This window comes from Heterodontus francisci, chromosome 26 (assembly GCF_036365525.1).
Source record: "Heterodontus francisci isolate sHetFra1 chromosome 26, sHetFra1.hap1, whole genome shotgun sequence".
NCBI classification, from domain to species: Eukaryota; Metazoa; Chordata; class Chondrichthyes; order Heterodontiformes; family Heterodontidae; genus Heterodontus; species Heterodontus francisci.
The window spans coordinates 43,946,765-43,961,149 of record NC_090396.1 but is presented as its reverse complement, the minus strand read 5'-3'; the positions used below and the strand labels follow the sequence as shown (position 1 = coordinate 43,961,149).

General features: G+C 39.6%; 2 protein-coding genes across 4 annotated transcripts in view; one reads left to right on the top strand and one right to left on the bottom strand.

Annotated features, from left to right (window-relative positions):
* The window catches only part of ntn1a (netrin 1a), a 196,903-nt gene that overhangs the window by 28,772 nt on the left and 153,746 nt on the right, over nt 1-14,385 (bottom strand). For both annotated transcript variants that reach the window (XM_068058118.1, XM_068058119.1), the window contains one exon: nt 7,689-7,763. In XM_068058118.1, the coding sequence (XP_067914219.1) occupies nt 7,689-7,763 (75 nt within the window). The remainder of the gene's footprint in view (nt 1-7,688; nt 7,764-14,385) is intronic.
* The window catches only part of stx8 (syntaxin 8), a 425,779-nt gene that overhangs the window by 307,963 nt on the left and 103,431 nt on the right, over nt 1-14,385 (top strand). The window lies entirely within an intron of this gene.

The following is a 14,385-nucleotide window of genomic DNA, read 5'->3' as shown; positions in this document are numbered from 1 at the left end:
GAGTTGGGCAGAGAAATGGCAGATGGAGTTCAATCAGGGCAAATGCGAGGTGATGCATTTTGGAAGATCCAATTCAAGAGTGAACTATACAGTAAATGGAAAAGTCCTGGGGAAAATTGATGTACAGAGAGATTTGAGTGTTCAGGTCCATTGTTCCCTGAAGGTGGCAACGCAGGTCAATAGAGTGGTCAAGAAGGCATATGGCATGCTTTCCTTCATCGGACGGGGTATTGAGTACAAGGGTTGGCAGGTCAAATTACAGTTGTATAAGACTTTGGTTCGGCCACATTTGGAATACTGCGTGCAGTTCTGGTCGCCACATTACCAAAAGGATGTAGATGCTTTGGAGAGGGTGCAGAGGAGGTTCACTAGGATGTTGCCTGGTATGGAGGGCGCTAGCTATGAAGAGAGGTTGAGTAGATTAGGATTATTTTCATTAGAAAGACGGAGGTTGAGGGGGGACCTGATTGAGGTGTACAAAATCATGAGAGGTATAGACAGGGTGAATAGCAAGAAGCTTTTTCCCAGAGTGGGGGATTCAATTACTGGGGGTCATGAGTTCAAAGTGAGAGGGGAAAAGTTTAGGGGGGATATGCGTGGAAAGTTCTTTACGCAGAGGGTGGTGGGTGCCTGGAACGCGTTGCCAGCGGAGGTGGTAGACGCGGGCACGATAGCGTCTTTTAAGATGTATCTAGACAGATACATAAATGGGCAGGAAGCAAAGAGATAAAGACCCTTAGAAAATAGGCGACATGTTTAGATAGAGGATCTGGATCGGCGCAGGCTTGGAGGGCCGAAGGGCCTGTTCCTGTGCTGTAATTTTCTTTGTTCTTTGTTGTTCATGACTGAAAGACTTTACTACTTCAACAGACCAAGACAGATTATCTGTAAATTTCTGAGAACCAAATTAGGTTCCTCAGTTTAATGCATTCTTGCAAAGCACACTTTTTTGATATGTAGAAATGCGACCGCTGTCGTGCGGAGGCTAAACTGGAGTTGGACTAACAGCAACAACATTAACTTGGTGTTGAAGATGTCAGCCATTTGCACTAGCTTTCCCACAGGTAACCCTTCAACCACTCAGCTTTTGGCCTTCCACTTCCATGTGATTTGAATTAGTGATGGGACAAATGCTTCAAAACAAATTTAGCTGTCTTCTCGGTGAATGTTCTTAAACATTTCTTCCTAAACAAATATGGGATAAAATCAAACTGTGCAGTTTCTGTACAAACACTTAACATATTTGTAACAAAATTACTTTGTTCACTACTCTAAGGAAGGTGTTCTACCATTTATGATAAATGGGTGATGCCTCCAGTAAAAAAGCAGAGGAAGGGATTTCAAAACAAAAGAGTTTGTGCACTAATATCGTAAAATGCGATTTCACCCCAAAGGAATTTCAATGGTTAATGTACACTGGAATGATCCAGAGAATAAGAATTCCTGAAATGTCTGATTTAATAACTGCTACGAATTTGTACTTTACTGGGACATAAGGTTCAAACTTATACAGTTGGTTTAAAAACCTCCAAAAAAAAATGTTGGCAGGCATAATTGTCAGATGCCATCTCAGGCTGTTTTTTTGTATGATGGCCATTTATAGCCATTCTGGGTTATGTAAGCAAACTGACCCTGATCACAGACTGCTACTGGTATGCATTAATAATCAGTTAATGGACACCACCTGCTCCATCATTATTGTTGGTTAAAAATGATTGGTCATTCTCCTTGGGCATGTTGGATTGTTTGTTAAGTATTATATCCGTAGCAAACCCCACTGCGAGCAGCAACAGTTTCTGTTAAAACTACAATATTACCTTCAGACAATTTATTTTTAAAAATCAGATAAAATAAACCTTACTTTGATGCAATAAAAGACACGAGCACCTTAAGTTCCTTCTTTTTGAATAGATGCGTTAATTGGCACTGGACTGTTTTAAAGGGGAGCCTAGTTAAGGTCAGCATGTTACCCTCTACAAATTAATTTCCACTCGCTCCAATATGAAAACATTGTGATGGTGATCAATTTTGAATGACATTAGATCCAACTAAGGCATTATTTCGAAACCACAAATGTTATTTGTTTATTTTTATTCATTCATGGATTTGAGCTTCGCTGGCAAGGCCAGCATTTATTGTCCATCCCCAAATGCCCTTGAGAAGGTGATGGTGAGCCACCTTCTTGAACCGCTGCAGTCCGTGTGGTAATTTGAATCCATTATAACTTAAGATCAAATTCCGTGTTCACTGCACTTGTGCATGGGTGCTAAAGCTGATTACCAAACCACAGTGCTCTAGATTTGGCTAATGTTCAAGTATTTGGGAAAATTGAGCAACTTTTGGCCTACTTTGGTTTCTCGTTGATACACCTCCATGAAATAGTGTCGGTTACACACAAAGCAATAACTTACTGATTCTAGTTCTGATCTGTGCTGAACTACATCAAAAATTACACTTTGAAAATACCACATGGTGCATAACAATCTGCAACTCTGGTAAATAAAAAAACGCAAGGCCCCGTGGATTGTTACAGAATCAAACAACCTTTCAAATAGGATCTTTTCGGGAATGAGTTCCTCTGTTCACTAATTGTAGCAAAATTGGAGACAGTTTCTTTATAAACAGACTTATCAGTTGGTACAAATAGCGCATGAAGGAATTCTTCCCGTGTCTATCAGCACAAACCAAATAACAGCATAGTTTAGTAGAGCACCCTTTAACTGCATCTCTGAAGAGCTCCAGCTATAGTTTCCAACCCCATAGACATTTTTACATAAGCGATAACCAATCTTAGGAAATGCCCCCATAGAGATAATGGAACCACTGAGGCAAAGTGCAAGTTCTATATGAGATGCGCAAAAGTTGGGAAATTTGCTTTAGCATTGAGAATGCACATCAAAATTCGATACAAACTTAGCAACACTGACAGGCAGAAATTAGGTTGACCAACATGTTCTTGATTTTACCTATTCTAGTTTCTGTAATATTCATATGACATTACTTTCATCTGAATATTACAGAAACTATAATAGGTAAAACCTATGAAAGTAAAGCAATTTTCTGAGGAATCAATGACTTTAAGCAGATTTGTTTGAAAGCTTCATCAAGATAAAAATAATCGAACTGAAGAACATGTTTGTCAACCTAAATTATTTAAAAAAATGTAACTTCACTTTTCCTGAGAATTTAATTTTGGTAGATTATTAAATGAAGAATCAACTAAACTTGAATGACTCCAAATATATTGGTCTGCAGTAACTGGTGCTGAGAGGACTACACTCTGCCAAGCATTATAAATTAATATTATTGAGACTTCACCATGGAGCTAATTTGCAAAGTCCAACATAAATGCTGCACTAAGCTGAGGAGGGAACTGCAGGTGGTAAGTGGCATCACTCTTTAAACGGAAATACTGTGACATGAGATAAATACTGTCTCCACATTCGGGATTCTCAGCATTTTAAAAATAACTTTCTTTCCCTTCGCAAGTTAAGTGTTCAGAAAAAAAATGTTGAAAATTCTGGGCTCCATTCATGGCTCAATGAATTTAACTTGTGAACAGCTGAACCACACAGGTCAGTGGTAGATTTGATCCGTGGTCCATGCTGCGTCCACTGATTTCAGCTGGGGTTTTGGTTCATGTGCTACCATTGGCCTCAATGCCCCTTGGTCAGCGAGGGGAAAATTGACCAGAGTTTTCGCGCCTGAAGACTATCTTGCAAACCCCTGCTAGTGGTCCACACCTGAGGAAGTTGAGAGAGGAAAGAATGAGGCTTGGTGGCGATGCTCCCTAGGATGGAGTCTATATTCACAATTGAAGCTGAAACATGAATAGTGGCCATTTAAGCAAGGTACTGGAGGGTGACTAGCACTATCTCAGGCACGTGCCTTCAGGAGAAGAGGGGAGAAAATTGTCGGGACTTTCATTTTTAAGTATTGGCCTTGATCATTTTCTCCCTCTCTTTGTCTCCTGAAGCCATTTGATTCCTCAGATATGGATCTAAAGGTGCTACATATCCTCTGCTACCTCATCTAACTGGCATACATTTACATGACAGCCTTGACTGTGAGCGTCCACAAGATATTTGAACAGGGGGGAGTGCCATAACCACGCCCAATCATTCTCTCGCCTAACACTCTCAGCCATTATTTCTGGCAGGGGTTTCTAGATTGTGATTCGTACCTAAGGCAGGGACTCTAAGGCAAGTGATATCACTGGTCTAGCTGGGATCAGCTAATGCAGCATAGACTGGACATGAAACGTTTAACCTTCCATAGTTACTCACAAAAAAAAAATTAATGAGTTTGGGAAAGTACAGTATCCTGGGCTTTATTAATAGGGTATAATAGAGTACAAGAGCAAGGAAGTTATGCTGAATTTGTTTAAGACACTAGTTCGGCCTCAGCTGGAGTATTGCGTCCAGTTCTGGGCACCGCACTTTAGGAAAGACGTGAGGGTATTGGAGAGAGTACAGAAAAGATTCATGAGAATGGTTCCAGGGATGAGGAATTTCAGTTATGAAAATAAATTGGAGAAGTTAGGACTGTTTTTCTTTGGAGAAGAGAAGGCTGAGAGGTGATTTGATAGAGGTATTCAAAATCATGAGGGGTCTGGACAGAGTAGATAGAGAGAAACTGTTCCCACTCGTGAAAGGATAGCGAGAGGACACAGATTTTAAGTATTTGGTAAGAGAAGCAAAACTGACATGAGGAAAAGCTTTTTCACACAGCGTGTGGTTAAGGTCTGGAATGCGCTGCCTGAGAACGTGATGGAGGCTGGTTCAATCGAAGCATTCAAAAGGGAATTAGACAGTTATTTGAAAAGGAAGAATGTGCAGGATTATGGGAAGAAGGCAGGGGAATGAGTGAATCTTTTGAAGAGCCAGTGTGGACATGATGGGACGAATGGCCTCCATCTGCTCTGTAACGAATCTGTGATTAGAGTCAGAGTGATAGATTTATACAGCACAGAAACAGGCCCTTCAACCCAACGCGTCTGCACCAACCATCAAGCATCCATCCAATCTAATCCCATTTTCCCGCACTTGGCCTGTAGCCTTGTATGCAATGGCGTTTCAAGTGCTCATCTAAATACTTCTTAAATGTTGTGAGGGTTCTTGCCTCTACCACCCCTAATTCTGTTATTTATTAATATATTTTTCAGTTCTTTTCACAAATTATTCTTTAGTTGACAGCTTCAAAACTGGCAACATTTGTGCAGAATTTTAAGAGTGCGTTTATATTGTAACTACTGTGATGCTAAAATTGCCGCATAACTCCAGAGCTGAATCCCAGCCCGATTCCAAATACAAGCAATGTGAAACTCACCCTTAATGGAGGCAGTCTGAGACCACTTGGGTTTAATGTCACATGGATGTCAAACCTGGTTTAAAAAGTATTCATGGAATCTGTCAGATTCCTCAGCTTTTTTTCAACTTAACCCCAGTTATTTTAAATGCTTAGACATATAGTTGAAGCATAAAAGCACCATTAGTATCTGAAATTGTGTTTTTCAGAAACTCATGTCCAGTTTAACAAAGTTTTTTTTCAAACAACATAATCAGTCCTGTGTTAGCTTTCAGAAAGAGAAACTGGCTCATTAGTTGCCTGTTGACATAATCATAATTTTTAAAATCTGCTTTAATTTCTTAGTAACCATCCATCAATAATCCTGCATCTGCTGATTAAATTTCATGCTGGAACTAACAATATTAATTTTATCTGTCATGCACAGCAACTGTGACTGATAAGAGCACATAATTTTGTGCTGTTGGCTGCTTATCTGTCAGCACAGTGCTAACACTCTAAATGATCCCAAAGTGTTATCTGACAAAGCTTAAATGCAAGATGTCAAAAATGCAAGAAATGAGTTATGTGATAAAGAGGATATACATTCAATTTTTTCTCTAAGGATTTATTGACTAATGATTCCTGAAAACTTTAACGGTTAGATATTTATAAGTGGAAGTAGGGCACAGTTCATAGAACTTGTACACAGTCCTTAGCATCTCTCTGCAGCTTTTTCTACACTATCAATCCCTAAATGCTTGCTTCAGGTCATATTGTTCAGGTCAATAGTGTGACCAAATCCAAGAGCAAATTCTTTGGCTGCTGCATGCTGTGGTGTGAAAAGGCATGCAGAATTGTGATGGCATGGATAGGGTAATCGGTTTTTCCATGTAGGGGGACACACCACTCAACAGCTTAAATGAGAGCAGCCTAAAGAGATGTGAAGCAATTCAGAACATTCCTATTAACTTGGTAACTCATTTCCCACCACTTTTGTCACACTAGTCAGTGGTATATTCTTAAGAGAATTGCATATGTAGCTTGCTGCAATGCTACACCAAAGTTGGTTGGAAACATATGTATGATGTTCAGATTTAGTACATTGACTACAGCTTAAATCAAGTAACAAGTTAACATAAATAATGGTGCGGTACAGAATAAATGATAAAAGTGTATATGTATTTGAGATGACAGGCAGGCTTGCAAAAGTAATTAGAGAAATGTGTAGCTCTTTGGGGAAAAACTAAAGTGCTTAAATAGGAATATACACCTGAGGGCATCAATGTGACACTGATGTACATTTAAAACTATATAGTTAAGAGATGTACACTGAATAGGTTGTACGCTTAAAAGGATAACAAATTATGTATACACTTAACAAATGTTCATAGAAAGACAGTCTCAAATGCCACTAAACAGGGATTTCAGCTGAACAGCAGTTGGTATATCATAATTGACCTTGACACCTTTGCCAAGGTTGTCACTCTTGACCTGTGATGTATATTACAAAGTGTATGTATGTGGTTATCAGGTGAGAGAACAGGATCAATCTTAGCTGTGATCAGGTGAGCTGTATAACATACTTTAAATTAAACTGTGGGAGCAGGTGCAGGTTCAAACTAGTAAAAGGTAAATTCAGGATTCATACTAGGAAAATCTTCTCCAGAGAAAGTGATCTACATACTGAACAGACTTCCAGGATGAGTAGTAGAGGTGAAAACCCTGGAATCTTCTAGGAAATGATTCAATGCTGAAATGGTGTTATTTTAGGATCTCTCTGGATTGATGAATTAAGATGGGCCATACAGCCTTTCTCATCCATTATTATCTTGTGAATGGGAATATGTTTAACCAGGATGATGAGATAATAAGAGATATACCTAAACTGGTATTGCTTCTCTTTGGAAATTTAAGCAGATCATTAGCAGAGGAACAAAACATTTAAGGACTAAATTCACAATGACTTAAACGAGTGTAGACAGGAGTAAATTATTTCTTAGACTTGATACCTAGGATTCTGAATGGAAGAAGCAATGGCCCCAATCTGGGTCCAATCTTGGCGTTTAAGTATTTATTAATATTTACTCTAACAAATTCTTCTTAAGGCCAGTTATGTTTCCCTCCTTTTTTTGATGATTATTTTTACAACCGAATTTGCACATTATCGAGAGGATACTTAAAACTTTTAACGACAGATATAATTTATTTTCAGTGGATCTGACACACACATAACAGAAATAACCAACTTTATTCCTTTTCAATAACTCAATTCCCAAAATGGATGACGCATCAAAAAAGACAATAAACAAATCTGCTGCTGCTGCTGCGTCCTCCTAAGTTATCACAAAAGGAGAATTAGGATTCTTAGTAAATAGAACTGTTGCAAATATCCTACTCACCATAATCTTTCTTGCAGTACTTTTTCATATTTATTTTCAGTTTTCCCTTGGAAGCCTTGCAGTATGAGTCACAGTCTGTTGTGGGATGGAGAAGTAAAACACACACATCAGACTACAAAAAGACATGGTAAAAACAGCATTGCTCAGAATAGCTGAGTCCTTACGGAATCCATCTGCTGCTGCCAATTGTGTTGTCTAATAGGTCTTATAGAGCATTCATAACGCCTTAATTTCTATAGAAAAAGTCACACAAAGAGCTCTGTCTGGTAAATACTTTGCTGTCTGCAGGCAGTCTTTGCCTTATTTGAGATCTTTAGGCCTCCCCTATTTACACCACCCAGGTCTCATTTAAGCTACAGATTCCCCTCCTATCAAAGTGGCACTGACCCCTGATTAAGGCCCATGGATACCTCATTGTCACCTCAACCCGGGCTTGTGTCAAACTTTGCTTTCAGTCCACAGAGATTCTGACTACAGGTCATTCGCAAACAACAGAAGGTCAGGCAGGAAATGAGGAACCCATGGGGCATTCGCAATGCTTTTGGTGTCCTCTCAAGATAGGTGAACAAATAAATGTTCCACAAAGCACTTTTAATTTATATTGAGCCTGTTGCTCCTGCCTACTTAGTTGCTGCCTGCCTTTCCTCTACTTGGCTGCAGTGATAAGACACCTTTGATATATTAGTTAACATACACATAAGTGATTACATCCAAATAAACCCAATTGTTAGGACTGGATCCAGAGACTTTCAAGATTGTTAAAGTTATGTTGTCCCCTATGATGGCCCCTCCACTGATTTATATTTAAGCGCATAGCAAAATAACGTATTGTGTCTCTCTTCGCACCCTTTCACCTCAAGGAGGAATTGGCCAGTAATTTTCTCGGAGCTGCTCCTGTTCTATCACTACAAGATAGAGAATGGGTTTTCCGCTGCACTTCCAGCAAAGTCAGGCAGCAGAACAGGCGCAGCTTTGAAGAAATTCCAAGCTATTCGCCAGTGTATAATTCCACACATAAGAACCCCCCTCTAGTTCTTCACCTATTAGCCATTTTTCGTATGTGAGCTTAAACAATGATCACTGACGCTATTATGGCATGGGGGCACATCTCATCCAAGTCCAATCCTGCAGTCTACGCACATGCACTTCCAGCAGGCTATAAGTGCAAATCATGGCGGATTCCCCCATAGTCCGAGGGCAGTGAGGTGAGTTATAACACCCTAAGCTGAGATCAGGTAAATTGGCACTGATCAAGGATCTATCCTGGAACCTTCTGGTCTCTATGGCTCCGTTTCATACTGACTTTACCAACTGAGCCATCAGGGAGCAACATTACCCCTCTTTAACTTTCTACAGTCTCCTCATTCTATACAGTTTTCTTACAAAGTGTCTTGACCTATTTTGTAGTGATCTATTTTCAAGGTATTCCCTGCAGCGTACTCAGTTCATGCATGCAAACACGCACATATGCAAACACACACATACTAATATATCCACACCATTGCCTTTCAGTTGGTTAAATTGACCTAACTATGACAGTTGAGGCATCAGTCACTTTATTGAAAATCAGCCAACCAGCAATTTGCCTGCTTGAGCTAACTTAAAAGTCAAGCAATGAAATTTAAACAACTTAGGAAAGAAAACTGATGGTAGTGCTTTCATCAGTAAAAATGAAACAATATGCCCTTCAGAAAAGATTGGTTTGGCTATAACTATATTTCAACAATACAATTTTACAATTTTTAATAAATAAATAGATGACTCACCAGAAACTTAAAATCAGCATTTTAGAAGCAAAATTTCACTCAAGAAAGTGACTCATTTTTTTTCTTCTAACTTAAATTCATTAGAAAACCAGATATACTTCACTCATAGCATCAACCAATGCATTGTTATAACTTTTTTTGGGAGCTTTATACAGGCTAGAATATGAACAAACCTCATTGTTTTGCTCTTAGTTCAGCCAGGGCTTTATTTTCTTTCATGTTTTGAGTGAAAGTGGTTGCCCTGGCAACAGGGGGGGGGGGGGGGGCAAAGAAAAAAGCAGAAACATTGCGCGTAATACAGAATTAGCCCCGAACACAGCTAAAATGCTGATCTAAATGGAAGTGAGGTCTATGCTAACACCCCTGTGTTTACAATTAAGTTTTTAAAAAAACACCGAGATTTCCCTGGTTCCTTACTGGCTGCTCATTCGAAAATTACATTTAACAGATGCAGAGATGGGGACAGTGCAGACTGGAACCCGGGCATAAACCTCTATCTGTGGACAATAGAGCACAAATGAGTGCACAGTAGCAGGGTTTTCTTCTTCTTCAACAAGATTGATTGAAAAACAAATTGCTGCAAATAAAGCATGTAATTAGATTAAAGCCCTCGCCCAAGTTACCAGGACTGAAACCAAATGGTTGGCATTTGAGGAGGCAAGGCCCAATTTGCATATTTTTGTCCTCTGCTCTTTGCAGACAGTATGAAGCAACTTCTGGAATATTCTGCACAAGCTGAAGACATAAAGAAATGTATTCTCTGAAGTAAATCCTCAAGGAATCTGATTAAATGGCAGAGGAATACTTTAAAATGAAAGCACTAGCTATGTTGATTAAATATCAGACATCCTGTGACAGTACAGTTATGAAGTGAAAGTATAAACACTGGCCTCTTTTTTCCAGGAAGTTCCTTGTGAATAATAGTACAGCTGCAAAGAATAGAGGGTCGCATGCCATCATTCATGACAGATAACAATGTCTGTTTTGTCCCAAACAAATGACTTCAAATTTTATATATAACTGAATTATTTAACTACCCTCATAACTCTGTGTGCTGTTCCCCAGAGGGGGTGGCAAAGACATCAAGACATTTATCAGACCCAGCTTCTCACACCTGTTACACAGCTGCTGTGCACATTCCTTTCCAGGTTGTTTGTATCCACTCAGAATCACAGGCTGTTTGGAGGGGTTTATTTTGGAGGCACCTGATCACAAGGGCTGTAGCTTATCAACCAAGTAAGATTTCAACAAATCCTATTATTACCACACAATATAGATTGAATTTTATGGGTGTCTTGTGCACCCCGAGGGCCAGTGATTTGGTATCATTGCCATCGCTAAGAAACTAGCATTTATCACTTCATTGTTTTCTAAAAGTACTTGGACAGCACACTGGGCTACATGGGTTAAGTATAGAAATTCACAGGATTTGTCATGGGACATTGTACTGTGTTAAATCACTTGTGCTAACCATCATAATTAAACTTTTATACAGAAAAGATGTTCCTAGATGAAAAATACAACATAATAAGCAGAAAGCTCACAATGTTCCTTTCACTGCATTTTTGTGTTTAGGTTCCTTAGTTATAAACATATTTATAATGGTGAAACAAAAGTGGATTTTTTTCAGGTAATTCGCTGTAAAACAAATTCAACTAGAACTTTCTAGAAGGTGCCAGGTGAATGTGAGGTATTTGCCTGGAGACAGAGATAATTGTAAGCATCAGTCAATTTGCTTCGATCTAAAACTCCTCCAGGGTCTGGTTACAGAGTAACTATTAATGGGGCTGAGGAAGAGGTTGCTATTCAATCGCTGACGAGTTGGGAGAAAATAAAAAGATGCAATGCAGTGGAAGTGCATGTGGTTTGTCCCCTGCTGTTACCTAGAGCAATTATTCTCGATCCCAGCAAAGATTTTCTAGCAGGCACTCACCCTGAGGGAAGACATGATAATTGCAGAGCTCAGTGAATTTATGTAGACCTTTTACACTCCAACGGTGCATTGGGCATCACTAAAGATTTTGGCCCCAATCTGTCAAGTCTCGGGGGCCTTGCTGGCAGCAGGAGTGGGTCAGAAAATCCAGCCCTGACCTCACACACCCAATTCATGTCATACTTGTTACAATTCAGATAGCCAGGCGGTGAACAATAGAACTGGAGCCTAATCTTTACACACTTATAACCTTTTATTTACAGAGACACACAGTACAAACATGCACCTCCAAACCCAACAACCATAGTTTCAATCTGCTCCTACATATAGGAGCACGCATGAATCCCCAGTTAATGCTCACCTCTTGAAAACAATTAGATTCTCACTTAATATACAGTTAGCAATGCTTATTCTCTAACGGGTAATTTGTGGCCAGAAAATGAGACCATGTTGGCACATGTACCCCAAATAGTTTCAGCCTCGTTTGATGCATTTCCTGCAGCAGACACTTCAACCTTCAGCATTCAGAGTAGCAATACTACCCACATGTCAGTGTGCGAGACTCGCCAGCCAATTGCACTATAAGCAAAGTTCCCTGGGCAAACTACACATTTGTCAGTAGACTGTTCAAAGCAGAGAAAGGGCCTTCCTTTGGAAAAGTCAGTGTAATTTACCCTCTTAGCTGTCAATGCAGGCAAACCTGTGCCAAGGGATATCTCAACCTCATTTCTGCCATCATGAAAAAATCAGAACTGTGGTGTAAATCCAGAATCAGGGCCCAAACTGCCTCTGGAAACAAGAGGCTTGAAGAGAGTAACTCCTTGGCAGCGTTAAACCAGGTGTAATAAAGCATTTTGGGGCATCCTGAGGCTGTGAAAGGTGCTATACAAATGCAAGTTCTTTCTTGAACATATCATAAAGATTTTAAAAGTAAAGGAGATACAAAGAAAAAAACAAAATACCAAAATCTTCCATTATAAGACATCTGCATCTGAATCCATAAAAATGTGGAGTTGAGACAAGATTTTCATCTGTTTTATTGACTATAAGCAATTTTAATGGTTTGGATCTGGCCCCAGGATGAGAAGCCTTGATTAGGTTGTGTCATACTTAATCTAGTAGCTGATCTGAAGCCAATTCACTCATTGTTGATAAAAATGCAAAGCAGACTATTTGTGCTCTCCAGTTTAAGAATGCAAGAGCAACTGTATCCCTTTTATTATCCTATTTTCAAAGTCAATTTAACAGAACATATCATATCTCATTCTAAACACCAAAACTACAAAATAAAGCTCCCCAAAAATGATCACAGTCATTAGCACCAGATAATGGTGCAACCCCATACACGATTGTCAGCCCCTAACTATGCCTCCTGGGAGAGACAAAGAAAAAATTGCAGAAAAAAGAATCCTATTGCCAATTCAGGAAAAACATGGAAATTCCTCTTCACTTTCCACTTTCTTAACACAAGGTACCAGGTGACTGGAATAGCCATAATGACAGCTAACAACTTATATATCACTGAAATGTGCTCTTCACATAGGGACATATTAAGCTCCTCTCCAAAGGACTGTAACAACTCCTTCTTCTTTGGCCTCCATATCTCGAGAGACAATGGATAAGTGCCTGGAGGTGGTCAGTGGTTTGTGAAGCAGCGCCTGGAGTGGCTATAAAGGCCAATTCTAGAGTGACAGGCTCTTCCACAGGTGCTGCAGAGAAATTTGTTTGTCGGGGCTGTTGCACAGTTGGCTCTCCCCTTGCGCCTCTGTCTTTTTTCCTGCCAACTACGAAGTCTTTTTGACTCGCCACACTTTAGCCCCATCTTTATGGCTGCCCGCCAGCCATACCTTACCCAGCACATATTTCGGTAAACTGTTCCAGAGGGGGATGACTTTCTGCAAAAATAAGTATTTCCTGGCACCTAACCTAACTCTTTGCCTGAAGTTTTTGTATGCATGCTCCTCAGTCGAATTCCTTTACCATTTCAATAATCTCCATCATATTGCCCTTAGTTTATGTTTCTTCAAAGTAAATAACCCTAACTCTTGAAGCCTGTCCTCATAACTAAGGGCTCAAAGGTTAGATATCATTCTTATCACCCTCTTCTGCAACTTCTCAATATCCTTTACCATGCGTGGGAACCAAAACTGAACTCAATGCAGAAGGACGAAAGCCTTATTTAGCCCAAGTATAATACTTTGTACTCAGTGTCCAAACAATGCAATCTAAAACCCTATTTATTTTTCCTATAACCTGACAGTGCTTCTGCACCTTTAATTACTCTTATGTAACTAGTTAATTGGTTACCTTTAATAGCTACCCCGGCTTGGAATTTCTTAAGCCGCCAAATGCAGGACACTAAATTTGGCCACATTTAAAGACATTTACAACAAACAGACCCATTCCCCTAACTTGTCTACAGTGATCTGCAAACTACAGATTTGGTATGAGTTACTAATCCCTGGACACATTTTTGCATCATCAGCAAATTTAAACATTGTGTACATTTCTGGGAGGGGAGAAAATCGGTAAGAAATGTTAGAGATTCAAACATAGGTTACCATTTGTGTTTTATTTTGGATTGCAGGAATGTTGAGTAAATGTGTTAGAGATATGGGATTACATTTTTACAAAGATAAATTCCAGATAAATAGAAAAAGTACAAAGGACATTTTCCTCTTTACTGCAACTGGGGAATGATCAATTCCCAGCACCAATGTGTCAGTTTTCTACCCCCATTATCCTGCCCTGGGAATTCTGGTGCCACTAAAAGGTTTGGCTGCTTGAGTGAGCTTCTGATGGCAGCTTTCACGCATAGAACCAAACCCCACGGAGTCAGAGTTGTGGGGAGAAAATTAGAGAAGTAAAAAAATATTAAAAAGCAGTTTAAATGGATCTAATTTTATCAGCAGAGGCCTTGCTTTGAACACTGACAGTGTATTCTTGCTGAGGGCAGAAGTCACTTAACATGCTGGTGAAATACTACATCTGGGTAGGA